The 22,626-nt window shown below is 31.8% G+C and overlaps 1 protein-coding gene across 1 annotated transcript in view; it reads left to right on the top strand.

The window, feature by feature from the left end:
- RICTOR (RPTOR independent companion of MTOR complex 2) overlaps nucleotides 1-22,626 on the top strand; it is a gene marked incomplete at both ends in the record, with an annotated part of 102,336 nt that overhangs the window by 48,254 nt on the left and 31,456 nt on the right. The window contains 11 exon segments of the mRNA XM_084233711.1: nucleotides 789-852; nucleotides 5,576-5,702; nucleotides 8,618-8,787; nucleotides 13,462-13,529; nucleotides 16,431-16,498; nucleotides 17,487-17,569; nucleotides 18,849-18,936; nucleotides 19,517-19,607; nucleotides 19,719-19,785; nucleotides 19,919-19,999; nucleotides 21,766-21,866. Coding sequence (XP_084089837.1) covers nucleotides 789-852; nucleotides 5,576-5,702; nucleotides 8,618-8,787; nucleotides 13,462-13,529; nucleotides 16,431-16,498; nucleotides 17,487-17,569; nucleotides 18,849-18,936; nucleotides 19,517-19,607; nucleotides 19,719-19,785; nucleotides 19,919-19,999; nucleotides 21,766-21,866 — 1,008 coding nt within the window.

Genomic DNA, 22,626 nt, shown 5'->3' with positions numbered 1-22,626 from the left:
GTGTGTGTGTGTGTATACCGGTATTTTATATATAGTCTAATCACTTTTTATGTATACTTCATATCGGTGCTAACTTAAGTATGTAAAAGAATTGGTTAAAATAATGAACTACTTAAACAAATAAAAATGAATTACTCTGCCTGGTAAGCCAAAGACACTTTAGAAATTAAATAAATAATAAATTATATACAGAATTGTCGATTAAGTGATGGTTGATTGAGATCAATTTTTGAAGTGACTTCACATTTTTTTTTTGACTTCACATTTTAAATTATGTTTTGATAAAATAGATTTATTGTGACTAGTACATAATACTTTTAGTTAAGAACAGTATATGAATCTTGGCCCTGGTTAAAATTACAGACTGAAACATAATCTTGAAATATTTTCCCTTTATAATTTTCATAAAATACTGTATTTTAGCAAAGATCAGTGAATGTTTTTTTTATGTAGATTTCTGATACTTTGCTGTTTTTTACTTCTCTGTGTATATATGTTTGTGTATTTACATGTATATAACATTGTATAAATCATTTACAGTATTCCTTCCTGAAGGTTTAAATGAAAGGTTTTGAATGTTTTATTATAGCATTTATTTATCACTATATATATATATATATATATATATATATGTTAACTAAATAAATGTCTGCTGGTACTGAAATATATGTTAAAATTTTTAAATACCATATTGACTTTTATGGAGATGGGTCTGGTCTAGTATTACTGAACAAAAAATTTTAAAATAAGAATGTTATCAGTAATTATATATTTTGTGTGTTATTTAGGTGCATTGACATACAGCAGAGCAACGAGGTAGAGAGGACACAAGCACTTCGATTAGTCAGAAAGGTATGCTATTTGGGAGTATAGTCAGATTTATGGCTTTTACATTAAATACAGAATTTTTAGATCTAGACTGGTGAAATTTTAAAATTTACAGACTTAATTCTTATTAAAAATTTAATTCTGTTAAAGTTATATATGAGTTAAATTGGTCTGTTAATTTTCTGAGTATGTATAAGTATTTTGTTTAATAGTCTATGTGGTTGGGTATAACCTGGACAATATTTTTTATAAAATGTTCATTGTAAAGTATATTTCTTTCTTTAATAGACATGTAAATGAAATTGTTGCTCTGATGCATCATTAAAGAAAGAGGATTTCCTGCTCCCACTCTGATTTTCTCTTTAATTGTGTATTTGGAGCTAATGCTTTTAAATGGATGTCTTAAATATTTAACAGCTGGTTGTTTCGAAGATGAATTTGGATATAATCCATTGGCAATTGCAATAAACAGTTCAGGCCATTGTGTAGGATAAAAGGTCAGTCTGAATTCTGCAAGAGAGGAGGTATTAAGGAGAATCCGTAATACTTCTAATGAGAGGCCTTCAAGGAATGTTTTTGTTGTTGTTAAATATAATGTGATGTGATGTTGATAAAGGAACAGAGCATTAACTTGGTTAGAACACTGGTTGAGTAAAATGTTACCATGTTTCTTCATGAGATATATTTTTTAATGTAAAAATATCAAATATTAAGCTTATCAGTGTTTCTAAAAACATTGAAAATTATTTAATTGAGTTTAGCTCTTTTCCACCTTTTAATTCAGTGCTCTGGCATGGTGGACTGTTGAGATTGTACATTAAGTAGACCCCCCTTTTTTTTCCATTCATTTTTATAGTTTATGGTTAGTAATATGTCTTAAAAGAAGTTTGCCATTCTGAGAGTAATATTGGAGATAGATTACAAAATTTTTGTTTGTAAACTGTTTTATCAAGATATGATTTGAATTTTCATATTTAAATTCAAAGATTGGATTTGTTTTTTACTTATTCATACAGTCCCTCCTACTGCCATGATTTTGAGAATTCAAGACCAGAAAACAAAATTTGTTTCTGAAGAACAAATTGGTTAGTGTGAGTTATATATATCAATGATTTGTAACACTAGGAATTAAAAGTGAGAAATTAAAATACAAACTTTTGAAAAATAACAATAAACCTATTACATGGAAACATGAACTTTTATAAAAAGTAACTGTATTTTCCAAAAAGATAATTTAGTGATTAAAGTAGTAGTATTTTGATTTTTGCTAATCTCTTTAATGTTTATTTTGATACAAGATAATTGGATTGTCATTTGCTCCTGCGTTCTTTCTGTTGTGATTCCAGATTCACTGAAGTCCTTGTAAAAGAATGAGTATAAAATAAGGCAAATAATGTCTTTGTATTATTATGGACATAGTTTTAACTTTGTAGAATCCTTGAAAGTATTGTAGGGACCCTTAGTTTCCTGAATCACACTTTGAAAATTGGTGCACTTTAAATCACATTCAGAAGAAAGACTCCTCCGAATCGATTCAGACAATTCAATTAAATTCAGCTTCTTTGGATTATTTAGTAAATGTTTTATTTCAACTTTATGAAAATGTTTTATACAAGTTACGATCTATAAAATATTGGGAAAAAACCATTAATAGTTTAGTAATCCCATGACAAAAGTATTATTTTGTCTTCTGAAGAACAAGAGTGAATTGATTCAGATATCATTTGTGAATCAGTAATAGAAAAAAATCTCTTGTAATTGGAGGTAGAATGCAGGGTCTGAAGAAGAGTGTCATGCAGGATCCCTACTTGGTTTAGATAACAGCAGTTAAAGGGAAAGCACACTTGCTGAATAAAACAGTGGCCTCTATTGGCCAGAGGAACTATGATTTCATTTGTACTTTTAACAATGGAGCACATTTTTTCTTCCCCCCAGGACATCTTGACAGCTGAGCTAGTTGAAATTGTTAATATTGATTACTAAGTCATTGAAGTTTTTGGCATTCAAAAGTTTTTTAATTTTTTGTAGAAGTATTAATCTTATATTTTAAAAGAAAGGCAGAAACCTTTGTTGCTTTAGGATAACTTGCTCTATCAGTATTTAAAGGATACTCACATAAATTTTCTTTCTCTTTCACCTATCTCCTTCATTTGAAGGATAGTTTGCTTGCTTTTTTTTTTTTTTTCCAGGTGTCTCTGGTTTTTCCTCTCACTTTCCAAACTGTAGACTCCTTCCTGATTTTTGTCTCTCATTTTTGATGTAATTTTCCCACTGGTTAGTGGTTGTTACTCTTTTTCCTTTTAAAATTTTACTTCCTGCCTGATTTAAGCTCTCATTTTCTTTAGTCATTATTTCTTCAGTCACAGATTTCTTATAGTTAAAAGGGATTCATTTAGGGAAATCACTTGCCTTTGATACATGCTAAGATAATGGTAAAGCTAAAGGAATACTCAGTTCTACAAATTTCCAAACCTGTGTTGGCCAGTGAGTCCTTTTGGTATTAAGCACAATCTGCTTCTCTTGGCATTCAGAGCCCACTTTTGGTCCAACCAATTATCACATTTATCACTATGTCATTGTGCATATAGGCAAACTGAGTGCCACCAATACTATCATGATTGCTTCTTTCCTACTCTCTTCATTTCTACCCCTTCCACATTATATTCATTCTATAGTCTTAACTCAAATTTCAGACATTTCCTGTAGAGAACTCAGTGCTTCTCTAATTCCTTTATATCATTTCTATAAATTTATTACCTACTCATGATCTATAATTTGTTTCTTATATATCCTATCAAAACAAAAAAGGTGATTAAACTTTTTTTTTACTTAAATAGAATAAATTTTATGACTTTTCCCTTACTTAATATTCATTGATTATGAGTAAAGCTTTCTTTCATATACACAGAATGTAAGAGTTGTTTGTGTATTTCCTGTGGAAACTAAGAAGAGGATTTTATTTGTAATAATATAAATTTCAAGTTTTCTTTCTGTAACATGACACTTGAGATTCATAGAATAGAATTTTAAACTTGAGAATTTAGAAATTATATGGTCACATACCTCCTCACCTAATAACTGGGGAAAACTAAGACACAGTAGGGATTGATTTAACCAAGATAATGGTTTATTGATGGTAGATTTAGCTCTGAAAGTCAGTTTGTCTGCCATCCTAACTAACTCTTTCGAGAATTCATTATATGCCTCTTAATGTTTGGGGAATTTTTCTTCTAATCTTCTTCTTGGAAGTGAAACAAGTATTGAAATCAAATTAGTATTATAATAAGTTGGAATTTTCTCACTTGTGAAGAGTGCTATATTTTTTTAACTTTTACTTCCCTGTTTTCTCATTAGTGGAAAATATTGATTTGAAAATGAATGTGATAACTGTTGTAGATACTTTTGGTTATTGAAAATCTATTTTATAGTTGTGGAACAGTTTTCTATGAATTCAGTTGAACTTTGCAGTATTATATAGTGCTACTTAAACCATTTACAAGTACTCTAGCTAATCAGATCTCTCCTTTGATTTTCTATAAGACTTAAATCTATATATATCCTTCATTTAGTTCAATTGCCACAAGTCATATTTTTCCATTAGGATTCTAAATCCAGTAACATACAGGAACATTTAAATAATTCCCCCCAGGGCCTCCTGGTAGCCTAAGGGTTGAGTATCAGCACCATTACCCTTATGGTCTGAGTTAAATCCCTGGCCAGGGAGCTAATCCGCATGTGGCACATCAGACCTCTCCTGTCTCGCCCACTGTTCCCCTTAGCAGTGTATTTCAGTAAAATGCCTGTTTTGCTCCCCACTATGTCTCTGGTGAATCCTCTTACCCTTGACATCTATGACCTACACCCCAGTTCTTCTATGCAAAAATAATAATAATTTCCCCCCATATTTTATTATCACCCAGGGCAGAAGTGATTCCTGCACCCATTTCAGGAATCTGTTACTTTGAAATAGCTCATCTATTAAATAGTCTTTATTTTATTAAATAGTAATTATATAATTTGTTTTTTGATTTCTAAATCGATGTTGTATGTATCTATTTTTAATATTCCAAATGTTATATTGCCAGTTATACTTTTAATGTAAACTGAGATTTATCCAGTTTTATCATCAGATGTATACTATTCTCATAATTTTTTTTAAATATTAAAATGTTGATTATTATTAGCTGTGCTTTCTGGCAGAGCAACAAATGATGGCTAGAGATAGGAGATAGCATCTGTTGCAGCAAATTGAGAAAAAAATGAGTGCCCAAATCAATGAAAATGATGGAAGAGGGAGTTGGGAAAATGAAGTAAATTGGTAGGATTTGGTGGTGATTGTATATGGGGAAAGAGTCGGGAATATAATAGTGTAGCAGTATGTTGACAGCTGTTGTTACCACCTATTTACTGTGTCTATGTACTGAAAAGTTGTTTAAGATATAGTTCCTATTATAGTGGAGCTTTTAATCACAAAAACATCATGTTGGTCAACCAGTATATAATATGAGCTATTAGGGGAAAAAAGTCAAAGTATTTTTTCATGATAATGATTGTTTTCATTTATTGCATAAATTATTAGTTATATTAATTTTATGTTTATATTAAACAGAAAATTTAAATTGATGGCTAGATTTTATAAATATTCTAAGGTCATAAATACCTCAGTTTGAATAAGATCTATTTAAAAATGGTTTCTAAAATGTATTATGAAGCAAATAACTTCATTTTGTGATTCCTCCTGTTGCAGATGATTACTGTGAATGCTTCCTTATTTCCTAGCTCTGTGGCTAACTCCTTAATAGCGGTTGGAAATGATGGACTTCAAGAAAGAGACAGAATGGTCCGAGCGTGCATTGCTATTATCTGTGAACTAGGTCAGAATTTTCTTCAAGTAATAAAAATGTAGTGTTTTGAAAGAATTTACAACCTTTCTTAATACTTTTAATACATGATTCCTTAGTTATTGAAACAAACGTGTAAAAAAGTAGAACATTCCTGATAAGGAAGTAGAGGACTTGTTAAAGTGACATTAAAATTCTCTGAATTTCAAAGTTTTACTCATAATGAAATTTAGTGTGTAGGAATTCCAAATCCCAGTAATTATAATAAAATCTCCTAAAATCTAACTCAGACAGATTAGTTAGCCACATCTTAATGTGGGTTAAAAAAATAAAAATCCATCATACATTAAAAAAATATTGTAAATGCAAAAGCATTAGGGACTTAAGTGGGTGAAAATACGGATGAATATTTCTGATTATTATAAGGAAAGGAGTTTTGAGTTATCAAAAGATATCAAACAAGGATTTTAGCAGCTATAGATTTTAAGATAACGCGTAGTGCCAGAACAAATAAAAAAATGAATGTCACAAATAACTTACATACAAATTAATAGGAACAATAAATACATAACTAGTCAACGATTTTAACAGTTCACTACACTTAAAACCACAGAAATTTCAAATGACAAGAGACTTCTACCAAAAGTAGAAATGGTATATTCACTCTTGATATAATAAATTAATGAAAGAATTTTTAAAAAAAGAAGCAAAACAACAACCAAACTGTCACTAAGGATTTTAAAATATGGTCTACAATTCTATTGGTTTAGAGACAAATTCAGAAATTTGTTTAATTAAACTTTTTTTTTTAAAGATTTATTTATTTATGCAAGCACTGGGTACAGTCAGAAGCGGGAGAGTGAGAGAATTCACCAGAGCCAGAGTAGGGCGCAATATAGGCAGACTGACGAAATGTACTGCTGAGGGGAGCAGTGGGCGGCAGGAGAGGTCTGCGCGCCATGTAGGACCCTTGCCCAGTGGCCAGGGATCGAACCGGCGCTGCAGAGGCTGTGGGCAGCTTCGCAACCCAGCGCTCAACTGCTGCGCCACCGGGGAGGTCCTGTTTAATTAAATTTTGAAAATAATAAAAATTTGATGATGTCGATGTATGGGATGCCTAAAAAATTATGCCCACAGTTAACGTCTCATCATAAAATGCTTTTATAATCAAGCAATAAGTAATGAAAATAAGTGAATGAACCCAAGAAATAGAAAAAGAAGAAAAACTTTTTCAAGGTTAGCAGCTGAAAAAACAACAGTGAATTGAAGTCTTAGAAATAGGAAAAAAATACATAAATTTTTGAAAAATGTTAAGATCAGAGAAACAGAAGACTAATATAGACCTAAGGAAGAGAATATTACAGGAATTTTAAATCAATTTATATTTTTGAAAATCTTATTGAAATGAGTGGACTTCAGAGGAAATTTTAACTTCTAGTTAAAGCAAAACTTAGAAAACATGTTAGATCAAAAACCATGGAAGTGCTTGATGAAAAACACGATTTTAGATATTTTATCTTAAAAACTTGTTTCAAGGAATAGATAATTCTTTTATAATGTAATCTGATCAAGAACATTAAAAATATAGAAAATACCAATTTATGAAAGTAGCATTTCATATAAATATATATTTATATACACACAGATGTATATACACATACCTCTACACATATATAATTACGAAACTACTTTGTTAACATTCTGGAATCTCTCAAATTAATACACTTTAATTGTAGATCATTACAAATATTACATCCTTTTAGCTTTTAATTAGCATTTGAAAAACTTTCAGCTGTAGTACAGTAAGACAGTATAATAAATGAAGTTTGCATATTGGAAAGACATTGTGGATGATTTATCTAGAAAACTGAATCAGAAACAGAGTACGTAATTGAGCAGAGTGGAAACATGAAAATACAGATTGATATATTTATTTTGTGTATTAAAAAAAAAACTGTGACAAACAAAATAATAGGAAAAATACATGAATTATGTGTTTGGGGAGTACTTTTGAATTTGTTTAATTCTCAAGAAGGCACAACTTACATATACCTGTAAAAATGAGACTAGTGTACCAGAAAGGGACTAAGTGATGTGAGGGAAACTTCTTGGATGGTAAAAAGGATATTGGTTCCCTGGATATAGACATTATTCAAGTTTTTTGAACTGTATACCATTAAGATCTGTGTATTTTACTAGGTCATTTTACCTCAATTTAGGAAAAAGTAGAAGATGCCAAATTTTCAGTTTTAGCAAGAAGAATAAGAAGAACCAATGATTAAAACATACTTTAAAAATAATGAATGGAGTGAAGAGAAAGATTTTCTTCTAATAAATTTGAAGAAACTACTACCCAGGTTATCAAGAGATAGAAATGTGAAAAAGAATAATTGTAGACTGTATATATAGAAAAATTTTATATATCAAAAGTATAAAATTCAGTATGAAAAGTATGCTAGTATAATTTATTAAATATATGAAAAAATGTGTTTCAGTTTCTTGATAGATTGAAAATGGAAATGTTAATCTGAACTCGTGTAAAACATACATACTTGCTTTTGAGTACATGTAAACAAAATGTTTGATTTTTGAAGTAAATGAAGAGATTCTGAGCTTAAAATCTGACCTAAATTACAAATCAAATAAGGGACTTAAAACAGATAAATGGCTAATATTCCCACTATATAAAGTAACTTCTTGTGATTGATAGGAAAGAAGAATCACTACCATAAAATATGGACAAAGGATATGAGATTAAAAAAGTTTGGGTTTGGGGAAGTATATTGAGTGGCTGACTAGATACATTTATCCACATGTCCTTTTAAATGTTAGTAACTAGAAAGTTTTTTATATCAGAGAGGAAATTGTTAAAATAAATAGCCCAGTTTTCTGTTTATTTTTATTAATTACCCCAATATAATATTTTAAGTTTTTCTTTCTTATTTTAGCACTTCAGAATCCAGAAGTGGTGGCCCTTCGAGGTGGACTAAACACCATCTTGAAAAATGTGATTGATTGCCAATTAAGTCGAATAAATGAGGCCCTCATTACTACAATTTTGCACCTCCTTAATCATCCAAAGACCCGACAGTATGTGCGAGCTGATGTAGAATTAGAGGTAGGAACTTTCATATTCTTTTCTAATTTTCAAATATGACTTAAAATACATCCTTTTACATTGAAAATTTAAAGTAAATAATCGGTACAACACAGTATTCATAATCAAACTTAAATTAACCAAGATTGGCTTATTCCCAGCAATATTTTGTAGCTCATTTAGTTTGGACTGAATTGAAAATATTCTCAAGAGTACTCTATGAATATGTACAGAGAATATTTTATTATCTGTGAAAAGTGTACTAAGCAAAATAGAGCACAAGGTTACGTAAGATATTAATATTTAATTTTTATTTAAAGAAGGCCATTTATTTTGAAGGACTTCAATACATCCTGTGTAAATAGCTCCAACTAATTATTCAGTATTTATTAAACTTCTCTGAACTTGGAAACATGTGCTAGTAACGAAGAATATATTCTTGAAAAAAAAAAAATATATATATATATATACAGTAAAATATTTTTACTCATTCAGTGTTTTTTATAGTTAGTCTAAAATAATGAGGCTACTATATACTCCTTTGTGATAATGCATTTAGTGGAGGCTAAAATAGAATTATCACTATATTTTTACAGTTTACTAGTGGTGGTGTCTGATTTAGATACCATTCAGAGTAAATGTAAATCAAAGATTCATTTGTATTTGGATATGAAATAATGCAGTATGTAAAAGAATAACTGTCTACTTATTTTTAAACATTTTGTGAAACTTATTTTAAATGTTCTATTTCTAATGTTATTAGGGCTATTAGACATATTTGAGATTAAAAATTAACATTAACCTATATATCATTAACAAATTTAAGTAGAATATTCTTGGTAAGTGATTTAAAATACATTATTCATTGGAATAAACTGGCATTTTTAAATTTTAAATCTTTTTCAGTGTGTTTAAATCTTTATCAAGAGGAAAAACTAAAATTAGGGAGATTTTCCCTTCCCTGTTTTTGACACTTCTTCCTACCACTCCCCTGCTATATGTCTCGTATCTTCTGTCATCTTGCAAGTTTTGTCTCTTTCCTGATCCTTTGTTTCATTTCTCTATGTTCCCCATATGAATGAAACCATCCGATATTTATCTTTTTCCTTCTGACTTCACTTAAAAAATTCTTGTGAAGAATTAATATTATCTGATTAATGATGACAACAACAGCAGCATTAATAGCAGCAGCTAACACTTCTAAGCTTAGAACAAGTTAGGTAGTGTTGTAGGTGCTTTGTATGTATTAACTTTAATATACATACAATTTTTTATTTAGTACCTGGAACATAATAAATACTCAAAATATGTTGGTTGCTTTGGGTGTTTTTCATTATCATCATCTTCATTGTAGTGTCAACTATTGCTATATTTTATCAATTTTATACTAAACCGATGCTTTGATTTTCTTTTCTACATAAAATGAAACTTTTTCAGTTTTACTCTCTACCAAATTTTCCTCTTATTAAACATCCCATTTTTAATGTGCTCTGATTCTGTTCCTATTATATGTGATATATTTTTACTTCAGAGAGAAAAAATTGAGAACTTTATAAAATGTTATTAGAATATACAGTCTGTAATGGTTGTAAATTGTAATTTTTAAATTTTAAGTTAAAAAAAAACATGTTTTTTAAACTCAGGGTAGGATAGTTCATAGTGAAAAGCTAGAAAAGTAGAATAATTTTAAAAATTATATATTTCACATAAAGATGTGAAAGCAGTGAGATCAGAGGGAGTGAAATTCTTTATCAGGTAGATTTCTTTGAGAGTTGTCTTTTTTTTTTTTTTAAGATTTATTTATTTATTTATACAAGCACTGGGTATAGTCAGAAGTGCGGGAGGGTGAGAGAATTCACCAGAGCCAGAGCAGGGAGCAGAGCAGGCAGAAGGACTGAAGCACACTGCTGAGGGGAGCAGCGGGCAGCAGGAGAGGTCTTTGCGCCATGCGGGACCCTCCTCCCGTGGCCCGGGAGCAGCCTGGGATGGAACCAGCGCTGCAGAGGCTGCGGGCAGCTTCGCAACCCAGCGCTCAACTGCTGCGCCACTAAGAGTTGTCTTGAAGATCTACACATTCCTTTGGAAACACTTGCAGATTTTGAGCATAGGCAAGAGGCTAAGAATATGACCTAAATCTAGGTAGAAGATCAGAGTATTTGGTGGCTATATGAGTATAGAATAACAAATCTAGAGACATGAAAAGTCCCCATACCAAGTCTGATTTACCTCTCCAGATATTTACTGGAATAAGAAAGTAGCAACAATGTCAAAACTTGAAGAAAACATAGTTGAATGTGCTACAGTTTCTAGTGCATAAGAGCAAAGGCCTCCTGGGAAGAAGGGTCACAGCAAAAGTCCAGAGGAGTCTTAAGAAGTAGTGAATTGATTATATGTAGTTTTTCCCCCCTGCGGCCACATACTAGTTAGGATATAATTAGTAGTTAAAAATTCAGATAGGCTTTTGGTGGGATTAGAAAAACCAGAAGAGTTTTTGGCAGTTGTGTTGTGCTTAAGTGACAAAACTGCATATTTCTTAGCTGATTCCCTGGTTTTTGACATTTTTTCAAATTCTGAAGCTATTCTGGATGAATAAGTAAAAATGTAAGTTCAAAACTTAGGAACAGTATAGAAAAATTTCTAATCTCTGATAGCTGAGGAGAAAAATACTTGCTAAGCTCTCTATTGACAGTACTGGAGTACTGTACTTTGGCAAAACCAGGAAAACCAGTGGCATGCCCAGTCTTAAAAGAATTCAGTGTATAATCAGTTTAACTCAGTTGGTGATTAGGGTAAGGGTTTCACCTCTCTTAACCAACCTGACAGAGAACAGAATACATCAACTCCGGTTATGATTGGTAACATCAGGTGGAGCCATTTATAAAATTCACAGTGTCCAACATTTTGATCAAAAATTTCTAATCATCAAAAATCACATGACCATAATAACAGAAAAAAAAGGAAAAAGGAAAAAACTATTTTGTAGAAACATACGATGGGGTGATGTAGATATTACGTTTAGAGGAAAAAGGCTTAAGACAATCATGGTTAATTTGTTTAGGAAAATGGAGAACAGGAGGAAGAAAATGGAGGAAATAATGGAAAATTTCACCGGGTAATTGGCATATACTAAGCAAAACAAATAAAAATCCTAGTACTGAGAAATACAGTACCTGAAGTTCTGAACTCAGTGAGGCGGAAAATTCACCTTGTATAAGAAGATATTGTCAGTAAACTAAAAACAACCCTGAAAGATATCTAGAGTAAAGCATGGGGAAAAAATAAGGAAATAAAACAACACAAGAGATAAAATTATAATTGTAGTATATAAGTGTAGATTCTAGAAAGTAAAAATGTGCAGAAGCAAATTATCCAGAGACAGTTACCACAATCTTTGCTTCTAAAACTGATAAAACTTCATTTCACAAAGCTCAGAAAAACTCCAAATAAGATAATACAAAGAAAACAACATGTGGTCACATCATGATAAGATTACTGAATGCCGAAACAAATAAAAAAGCAGCTTGAGAAAAAACAAAACAAAATAAAACCCTTTTACTTTCAGAGGGGCAAATCTGACTGCTGACTTCACAATATAAATAATGGAAACCATGAGACAGTAAAATGAAATCTTTAGAGTGGTGAAAGAAAAATCACAAACCCAACCTAGAGAAAATATCTTTCAAAAGCAAAGGTCAGACTAAACTTGTCAGACTGAAGAAAAAGGAAATTTAAAGGCACATCGACTCTCTTGGATTGCTTGCCTTTATATCGTAAAGTAGTAAAGCAGACCAAGGTGAGGCGCACATGGGGAGCAACGGAGTCTTACTTTTCAGTTAGTAGTACCTTGTGGGTGAACTAGTTCTCCAAATCCAGTTAAGTTTTCCAAGGACTGCAACCTGAATAATATCTTGACTGCTATCTTATGAAGAACCCTGATCCATAACTCCCAGCCAAACCATTCCTAAGATTCTTGAGTCATAAAAAACATATGAGATAATTAATACATGTTATTATTTCAAAAATGAGACAGACATGAAGAAAGGAAAGACTGAAGGGAGAGTCTGCACTCAGCCTTAAGATAATCTAAGACAAAGAAATATAGGAAGGAAGGAAGGAAGGAAGGAAGGAAAAATGCCAGGAAATGGGTGAGAGAGAGAGACAGTGAGCAAATCACTGATTGTCAAAATCAATACTAGTAATATATCATGCATTTAAAATTATATTTATAATTGAAATCTAGCCCACAGTCAATAGATGAAGATTGATAAATGAGATACAGTGTCTCTAAAGTTATAAAATGAGTGAGTTTGGCAAGTTTGATGAACACACAATACACCAAAATAACTGATTTCTTTATACTAGTAACAAAGGGAATATAATTCAACCTAGTAGTTATGTTGGGATTGGTAGTGACTACAAAGGGGGAATAAAGGGACTTGACATGTGCTGATTTTTTCTGGTTCTGCTTATATGAGTATACTTAATATGAGAAAATTCATCAAATGAACATTTAAAAGTTCAAAAATTTAGTATCATTTGAACATTTTCCTCAGTGATGAGTTTGAAGAAGTACATCTCTTAACCCAGTTTACCAATTAAAGATATAAGATGGAATTAATTTTAACTTTACAGAAAGAATATTTAATTTTTAAATGTAATAAGTTGTTTTTTCTACTTTCTCTTTTTTTTAATTAGCGAATTTTAGCACCCTATACTGATTTTCACTACAGACATAGTCCAGATACAGCAGAAGGACAGCTCAAGTAAGTACCATTTGTTTCTAATAACTTATGAGATGTTGCATGTTGACATTTAAACTTTCAAATTTTCCCACTGTTTATATAGCCAGAGAAGTGTGAGTTTTAAATAAATTTACCATCTCATGTAGTCTTGTTCCATTTCTCTTATAATATGACTGACTTGTTTTAAAAGTTAAAAGAAGCTTTGGGAATTTTAAAGATTTGGAATTTTCTTAAAATATAAGGCTGTAGTAGAAACCTAGGATGTTAATTTAATTTTTTAAATTCTGTTTATTTTACAGTGAGAGACTGAAATAATTAAATAATAGGAAGTGATGTGAAGAGCTGCGTTAACAAATTTAGTAAGCAGAAAGAAGTACAATGTTGACTTTTGAGAGTAAATTTAATAGGGAAGTAAAATAAAAATCATTTTCTAGAAATGAGGCAGAATAATTTTCATAGTCTTTTCGAAAAGTTCAATAGTTATTAGGGATAACTTTATAATTATATTGATTTAAGGATCAAATCACTGTGAAGGTTGGCAAATAACATGCCACTAGTAAATATGCAATGAAGTGTTTTTCTAGTAAGATTATTGGATTGTAGATATACTCACTAATTTTGATAGATGGTATATATTTTTAAAATCCTCACTAAATTTGGGGAAATTCTGGAATATTGGGGGTATTTTTGTTGTTTTTAACTTTTTTCCTGAATTAAAAATAGTAGTTTCCTGTCTTTAATCAGGTCTGCCATTGTATACACATTACACCCTAACAGATCATGACTTGAGCTAAGAAATCAAAATTGGTTTCTTTTGTTTAAGACTTAAACCTTATTCTTGCTAAGTATGAATTGGAATTCTTAAGCCCCTTTCTTGCCTGCTTCTTATAACACTTGGACTTTATCACTGGAGAATTATACATGCATTTTTTTTGTTGCTGTACAACAAATTACAACAAATAGCATCAGTTTATTAGCTTACAGTTCAGTAGGTCAGAAGTCTGACAAAGATCTTATCTGGAGGCTGTGGTAAAAAATACTTTTCCAAGCTTATTCAGGTTGTTGGCAGAATTCATTTCCTTGCTGAAGTACAACTAAGCTTCCTGTTTCCTTGCTGACTATTCACTGTGGCCTACTCTCATCTTCTAGTGCTTCCCTCCTTCCTTAGCATACTATTTGCCACATCTTCAAACACAACAAAAATTCTTCAAATACTTTGAATCTTAAGGGTTACTGGGCTTCATAAATAACAATCACAAAAATGGAAGTGATAGCATATTCACAGGATTCAGGGATTAGGACATTTGATCTTGGATGGAGATGGTAAACTGTCTTTAGAATTTTCATTACCAGAACAAGTAAGAGATGAATCCTGGATATTTTTTAAATTTGGAGGTGAAAAAATACATTACACCAAAATCCTTTCTTTCCTATTGGTTTTGTACTTTCATTAAGTTGCTTGAGTTTGGGCAGTTTCTGGAGCATGGGTATTTTAATGGCCAAGGAACATGGAAAAGAGTGATTTTTTATAATACTACAAATTTATGTAATAGGTTAGAGAATGGATTACCAAGCAATCAATATGTTTGTGTACTAACTTTCTTACAAAAAGGAGTACCAGGGCTTCCCCAGTGGCACAGCGGTTGAGTGCTGGGTCGCGAAGCTGCCCGTCAGCCTCTGCAGCGCCAGTTTGTTCCCCGGCCTCCGGGCGAGGGTCCCTCATGACGCACAGACTTCTTCTGCCGTGCACGCTGCTCCCCTCAGCAGTGTACTTCGGTCCTTCTGCCTGTTCTGCTCCCTGCTCTGTCTCTGGTGAATCCTCTCACCCTCCCACGCTTCTGACTGTACCTAGTGCTTTTATAAATAAATAAATTAAAAATTTTTTAAAAAACACTTAAAAAAAAAATGAGTACCAAAGATGAATCACACAGTTGTCCTATTCTTGTTTCTTCCACATCCCATCTCCCCATTTTAGTTTCACTTGTATTCTCACTTTGATTGGTGCTACAGAGTTTAGTCGGGGTGTGTGTGTGTGTGTGTGTGTGTGTTTTCTCTAGTGTTTTTTTCCTCTTTCATAGACTGGTGGTTCATTGCTCTTTATCCTTTATTTCTTTCACAGTTCTAGGAGTTTCTGTATTTTCACAAGTGTTAAAAATTTTATTGGGGAAGAAAAAAGGTGGCACAGACAAAAATGAGTATTTGAAAGGGTAGGGTGGTTGAGGTAGCACAAATAATACAAATTGTTGTTAGGTATTGAAATTGGACATAGGCCACACATAGAAAATGTTTGACAAATACAAGTACTTCTATTGCCTTGATTACTTTTCTTAACTATTGCATAGAAAGGAACAAGTGTAATAATTAGATAAACAATTAGTTTATCTAAAGAAACTAGTTGGTGATATTAATCATAACTAGTTATTTAAATATTCCAGTGAGTATATGGATCGTTGAGCTTGCTTGTTTGAAATAAATGCTCAAATAAATTTGGGGCAAGACTTCTGAAATAAAGAAAATGCATGTGGTGAAAGAAAGATTTATGTGGTAAGTTTCTATGCTATTGGGTAGCCTTGCTAGAGATGCTTGTTAAGCAGGCTGGTGTTCTCTCTGATGCTCAATTAAAGGTGTTAATGAGCTATCTAAGAATAGTTTTCAGAAAGAGAGCAGGAAATGTAGAACTGAATAAAAAAGCAGAATTTATAGCTTATTTTAAACCCTTGTGGATTTTAAATGGGGTCAGTATGTAATTGGGTAATTTCCTTTATGGTAGGTCTGATCTTAGTGGATTTTTTAAAACATGTTTATATTCCTGTGTAAATATTTAAACATTAACTAATGATAGCTCTTGTTCTACTACAGTAGCAGAAAAAACTCACTTTTCATAACATTTTGTATTTCTATTTTTCTGCCCTCCCCTTACAGAGAAGACAGAGAAGCGAGGTTTCTAGCTAGTAAAATGGGAATCATAGCAACATTCCGGTCATGGGCAGGTAAGTTATTCTTTGTTGCTTTGTAACATTTGGTGAGGAAAGCTTGACTTTTTTGTTTTGTTTTGTTCAATTATTATTGCCATTGGGGGCTTCCTGGTGACTGAGGGATTGAGTCTCAGCACAATCATCTCTATGGCCTGAGTTTGATCCCTGGCCCGGGAGCTAACCCACATATGGCACAACAGAACTCTCCTGTCTTGCCCGCTGCTCCCCTTAGCAGTGCATTTCAGTAAAAATTCACCTGTTCTGCTCCCACTCTGACTCAGTTGAATCTTTTCACCACCCCATCCTACCCGTACCCCTCGCCTACTCCCCAATTCTTCTACACTCACACACACACATACATACACACACACAAATTACTGTTGTTTTATTTAAAATAGAATGATAAAAAATACAGTAATAAGATAATATTGCAATTGTCATTATTTGTGGCATTTTGTGAGTGTAATTTTCAGATAGCTGGTGATTGAATTTGCATTTTTTCCTTGTCATAATATTGATGTGTTTAAAATTGCTTGACCCATTACTGTCACTGAAGATTTTGATCCATACAATTTACGTGAAGTCTGTTGGTTTTACTCTTCTGTGTGTTCAATAAACTTTGCAATTAAATTTTTAAGACAAATACCAAGCAAAGTTTTGCAGTTTAGGTTGAAAAAAAGCTGTTAAATAAGGGAAATATAACATTGTCTTAACTATAGCCAATATTCTTACTCCCAGAGAAATGCTTATCAACAAACAGAGTCACTAGACAGATGCAACAACTTTTTTTGGATATGAAACATATCAAAGAAATTTAAATGATAAAATTATTGATTATCTCTAACCAACGTGGAAATACTGAAAATCTTTGAAATATACTATCACTTATAACCAGATACTATCATGGCTTGGGCAAAGATTGCAGATTTTGTAATTATGGATATACTACTGTAGAAATTTTGTTTTTGAAACTTAAGTTAGTGATTCTTCTTGTCTACTTTAGGTATTATTAATTTATGTAAACCTGGAAACTCTGGGATACAATCTCTAATTGGAGTACTTTGCATACCAAATATGGAAATAAGGGTAGGTAAACTTTATTCCCATTGTTTCATACCTGGATTTTTTAATGAAAGAAATTTATCCTAAAAAGAAAGATATCAGATGATGCTTTTTCCTCATGAATCGTTAATCTGTATCAAAAAGCTACATGAATTAGTTGAATCCTAAGTATAATATTAATCATTTGAAATACAATTGTTAGGAACTATGACTCTATTAAGAATTATATTTAAAATATTAAATTATACTGTATTCATTAACACTGCAAGCAGTACAGAAGGGCATTTTCATTGTAAAAGGTTCAAACAATGCAGAAATACACTTAGGAAAAAAGAAAGTATTTATGCATCTTATGACCCATGTTTTTTATAATTTCTGTTATGGTTGTTTCTGATGAAAATTGTGTTTTTAATATTTATGTGTTTATTTGATAAATTCCTAAGTGTATAGGCATTTGTATTAAATTTTTAACAAATTGAAGTTGGAGGGACAAAAATTACCTCTTTCAAGTAGCTTTTTATTTTTTCCCATTAAATTTTCTTGTTTTAATTTTTTTCAAAGGAACAAAATTTTCTCCTTTTCTCGGTTCTCTCTATGAACCAAATTCAAAATTATAGCTATGTGAATGATTGACAAGTCAGTAAAATCTGAAAAATAAAAGAGAAACTGTTAACCAGAGCTGCATTGCTTAAATGTGAACTAAAAAGCATTTAGACAGTGGAGATGAAAGATGAAAAGCTCTATAAGAGTGAAGTATGGTTGGGTCAATTCACTTGACTTCTTCCTTAGAAAAGAACATGGTCTACGGAGTCTGGCTAAGATTTAACTCCTGGTTTTATGATACATATAGCTCCATGATCTTGGGCGAATTACCTCTGGCTTTTAAACCTATTTCTTTATGTGTATAGTGGGGATAATTGAAGATTTATGGGAAAGTTTAAATCCTATATGTGTGTGATTTGAGCAGAGGGGGCCTCCCTGGTGGCTCAAGGGGTCTCATAGGTCTCAGCACTATGAATTAATCCGCAGCCACTGCAGCAGAAGTTCCATCCCCTGCCAGAGATCTAACCCACATGGCAAAGCAGACCTTTCCTGTCTCGCCTGCTACTCCCCTCCGCAGTGTATTTCAGTGGCTCCATCTGTTCTGCTCCCCATCTGTCTTGTGTTGAATCCTCTCACCCTCCTTCATCTATGGCCTACATACTAGTTCTTATATGCATAAATAAATAAATCTTAAAAAAAATCTCATAAACAGAGATTTATTATAGAAAATGAAATGAAATGTATTCATTTGCTTGTACAGCGAGGTCTGCTTGAAGTGCTTTATGATATATTTCGTCTTCCTCTACCTGTTGTGACTGAAGAATTCATAGAAGCATTGCTTAGTGTAGGTAAGTATTGAAGTGCATTTGTATCTATGCACATGTGGTAATTTTAAAGTGACTTATATAATGGAGACAGAATCCCATAAAAAAAGCACTGAAATTTTGAATATTATCATCTTATTGTGTCATCATGGCATGAAATCAACATAAAAATAATTCTTGAAATAGATTTCTAAAACTAAGAAATTTCAGTATTTTCTTCATCACTCTAAATCTTGTAAATAAACAGTGGAATTCATAGAAAGATGAACCAATTAAAAAACAGATAAGACTAAATTTAGGAAACAAGGTTAAGTACCTAATCCCCGTGAAACTGAATTTTGTGAAAGTTATCAGCAATTTAATTAAACTAATCTGTAATTGTCAGATTATCTAATTCTTTTAATACACTGGACAAATAACTCCTAAGTTCCAAAGTTTTCTAAAGAAGTTAGATCTTTGTAGATTTACACAATTTTATTTTTTGAGTCATTTTTAAAATAGCATTAAAAGGTAATTCTTTATAGCCCACATACCTAAAGATTCTACATAATTTGATGTGTTTCAGTGATACCTAATTTCCTACTAACTACCTAATCTATTTTAGACCCAGGTCGATTCCAAGACAGTTGGAGGCTTTCAGATGGTTTTGTAGCAGCTGAAGCAAAAACTATTCTTCCTCATCGTGCCAGATCCAGGTAGAATATAGATATGAAATGGCTCAAGTTTATCCCAATACTGCTTTTATTTTAAGTTATGTAATGTTTGGAACACAAGTCAAACCATGTCTGTGATGGGTTTATTTCCAGGCCAGATCTCATGGACAATTATTTGGCACTGATCCTCTCTGCATTTATTCGTAATGGACTTTTAGAAGTAAGACTTTAAATTTTATTTCATTCTATCTTTTATTTATTTTTTTTAGCAAAATGCTTTAAGAGCAAAAGACCTAGGATGTGTGTATATGTTGAGATATATTTTGCAATAATAATATCTTTTGTTTTCAAAGGGTTTGGTTGAAGTCATAACAAATAGCGATGATCATATTTCAGTTAGAGCTACTATCCTTTTAGGAGAGCTTTTGCATATGGTAAGTCTAGCAACTTTGGTTAAACATTTTTATACCCTAGTATTTTAATTTATACAACAGGTTATATTATCTGTTTTGCTTTATGGTATCTCAAACAATAAGTTTGGATTTTTGCAATGTTTATCTTTATGTTACAAAGAGCCTTTTAATGCCTTTTATCTTGAGATATAGTCATGTGATTATCTAATCATACATATCTATGCTGCTTTTATAAATGGAACAAATATAGAAAATATAAAATATTGCATATTGATTTTTTTTACACATTTTTATATGGGTATTTTCAGTACTATAAATCTTTATCTTAGGATAAACTTTATACCTACAAAGCAGGAAATCACAAAACTATAGATATTTCTTCAGTCAGAAATAAAATCAACATATGACAGTACCTTAACTTTAGAAAACTATGCAAAAATATGAAATCTTGTTTGAACTTCCTTCACTTTAAACTTTTAGTTTAATATGTGAAGGGATGGCACTGTCTGTGAAAAAATTAAGTAATATTGCAGGTTTCAGGTCTGACATTTTTATTTTAATTCTTAAAATATAATTTCCTATAAGATTATCAATATTGAATATTAATTACTTTTATATAAAGGAATTTCTTTTATAAATTTCATCAATCTCTTCCATTTACCAACATTCTATGATCCCTTAAAATATAAAAATTGGTGATTTTGAGTATAATGGTTTTAAGCCATAGCTGGTTATTCTTACATCTTCTGGCTTCTACATTTAATTAGTTTACTTACCTTCATTGGTGGAAAGCAGAGTCTTAAGTTTCTTAATTTGAAGAATTTTTAAAAAAAATTTATTTTACACAAGAACCGGGGTACAGGGCAGATGCGCAGGAGGGTGAGAGGATTCACCAGAGACAGAGCGGGGAACAGAACTGGCAGACTCACGAAATAACTTGCTGAGGGGAGCAGCAGGCGCTACAGGAGAGGTCTGCCCCGCCATGTGGGACCCTCGCCAGTCAGCCGGGATCTAACTGGCGCTGTAGGCTGCAGACATCTTCACAACACAGCACTTAAAACCGCCTGTGCCACCAGGGGAGGCCCTTAATTTGAAGAATTTTGGAATATGTGAAAAGCCTGTTTTGAGAAGTCTTTTTTTTTTTTTTTTTCCTATTTTTAGTTGAGGTAACATTGGTTTACAACGCTATGATTCAGAGGTGCAGGATCACATCTCTTTGGATGTATGTTAACACATTGCACCCACCACTGAGGCACCATTAGTCCTCACCATGTCCATCGGGCCCACTTCCCTGTCTCTATCCCTCCCTGTTATCTCTGGTAACCTCAATTTTACAGTCAAATTTCTAGGTTTTTTTTTTTGTTTGGCTTTGTCCAACCCTTTACTTGTTTACCCATATTCCACATATGAGCAGAACTATTTGGTATTTGCCTTTCTCCTTACTTACTAGCTTAGCGTTATTGCCTCCTGTTTTGTCCATGTAGCAAGAGGTGGTTTTTAAAACTCAAGTTGCTAATGCATAAGTTATGGTACTGCATCTAGTATTTTAAATGTTATTTTTAATATAATATACCACTGGATAGATACCAGTTTTGATATTTGTCCTTTTTGGATTAAGAATTGTGTTTAATTCAGTACCACTTAAAATTATAGCAATGTTATAATAAGGATCTTTGATATTTAGTGATACTGTTAATGTAATAACAAGAAAGCAGGGTATTATAACTGTGGATAATCTATAACACAGTATTTTCATTTCTCACCTATTATAAAATATTTGATTTTAGGCAAACACAATTCTTCCTCATTCACACAGTCATCATTTGCACTGCCTGCCAACCCTAATGAATATGGCTGCATCCTTTGATATCCCCAAGGAAAAGAGACTGTGAGTATCAGAGTTCTAGCAGAGGTTGTTGTATTTAGTACCCACTTAGATTGACTTTTTCTTTAAAAAAAAAAAGATGAAAATTAATAGTTTTCAAATAACAGTACGTATTTTAGGCTATAAAATTTAGTAAAATGAACATTTTCTAGTGTATTTTTGTATAAGGATATAAGCTGTCTACCAGATGACTGAAAATGTTGGTTGAGAGTTTTTTTTTTTAACTATTTTATATTTTGAGAGCAATTCCAGGTTATTTTTAAAAATATCTCAATTACTTCAAATTAACAAAGCATAAAGACGTGGATTTGTTAGAATTCACACTGTGGGCATTGAAATAAGCTAAACTCTTAATATTGTAAACAATAGAATTTCAAACAAAAGTATGGCAATACAGCTGTAGCTTTGCTGGAAGTCCAGTGCTAATCTTAAATTTTAAAGGGTAAAGGTAAAATATTTGAAAGATAAAGATGGAGGAATTTGATTGGGAAGTACTAGTAGGAACCTTTTTCATTTGGTAAAGATTATGTCTCTCCCAGGGTTGTCTTTTTTCCTATTATGGTCATAAAAAGCATGTATTTATGCCTTGTTTTGTGTGTGTATAATGTTCATGAAATATAGTTCATTAGCTTTTTGGAACTATGAGTTTTTCATTAATAGAATATATTATAAAAATTTAGTTACCTTTATTAATATAGATATACACATGGGCTTCATAGTAGATTCTATTTATTAGTTTTAATTTTGTCAATGAAAATGCTAT

This window comes from Talpa europaea, assembly GCF_964194135.1.
Source record: "Talpa europaea genome assembly, chromosome: 5".
Taxonomy (NCBI): domain Eukaryota; kingdom Metazoa; phylum Chordata; class Mammalia; order Eulipotyphla; family Talpidae; genus Talpa; species Talpa europaea.
The sequence above is the reverse complement of the archived record's forward strand: the minus strand, read 5'-3'. Positions and strand labels throughout refer to the sequence as shown.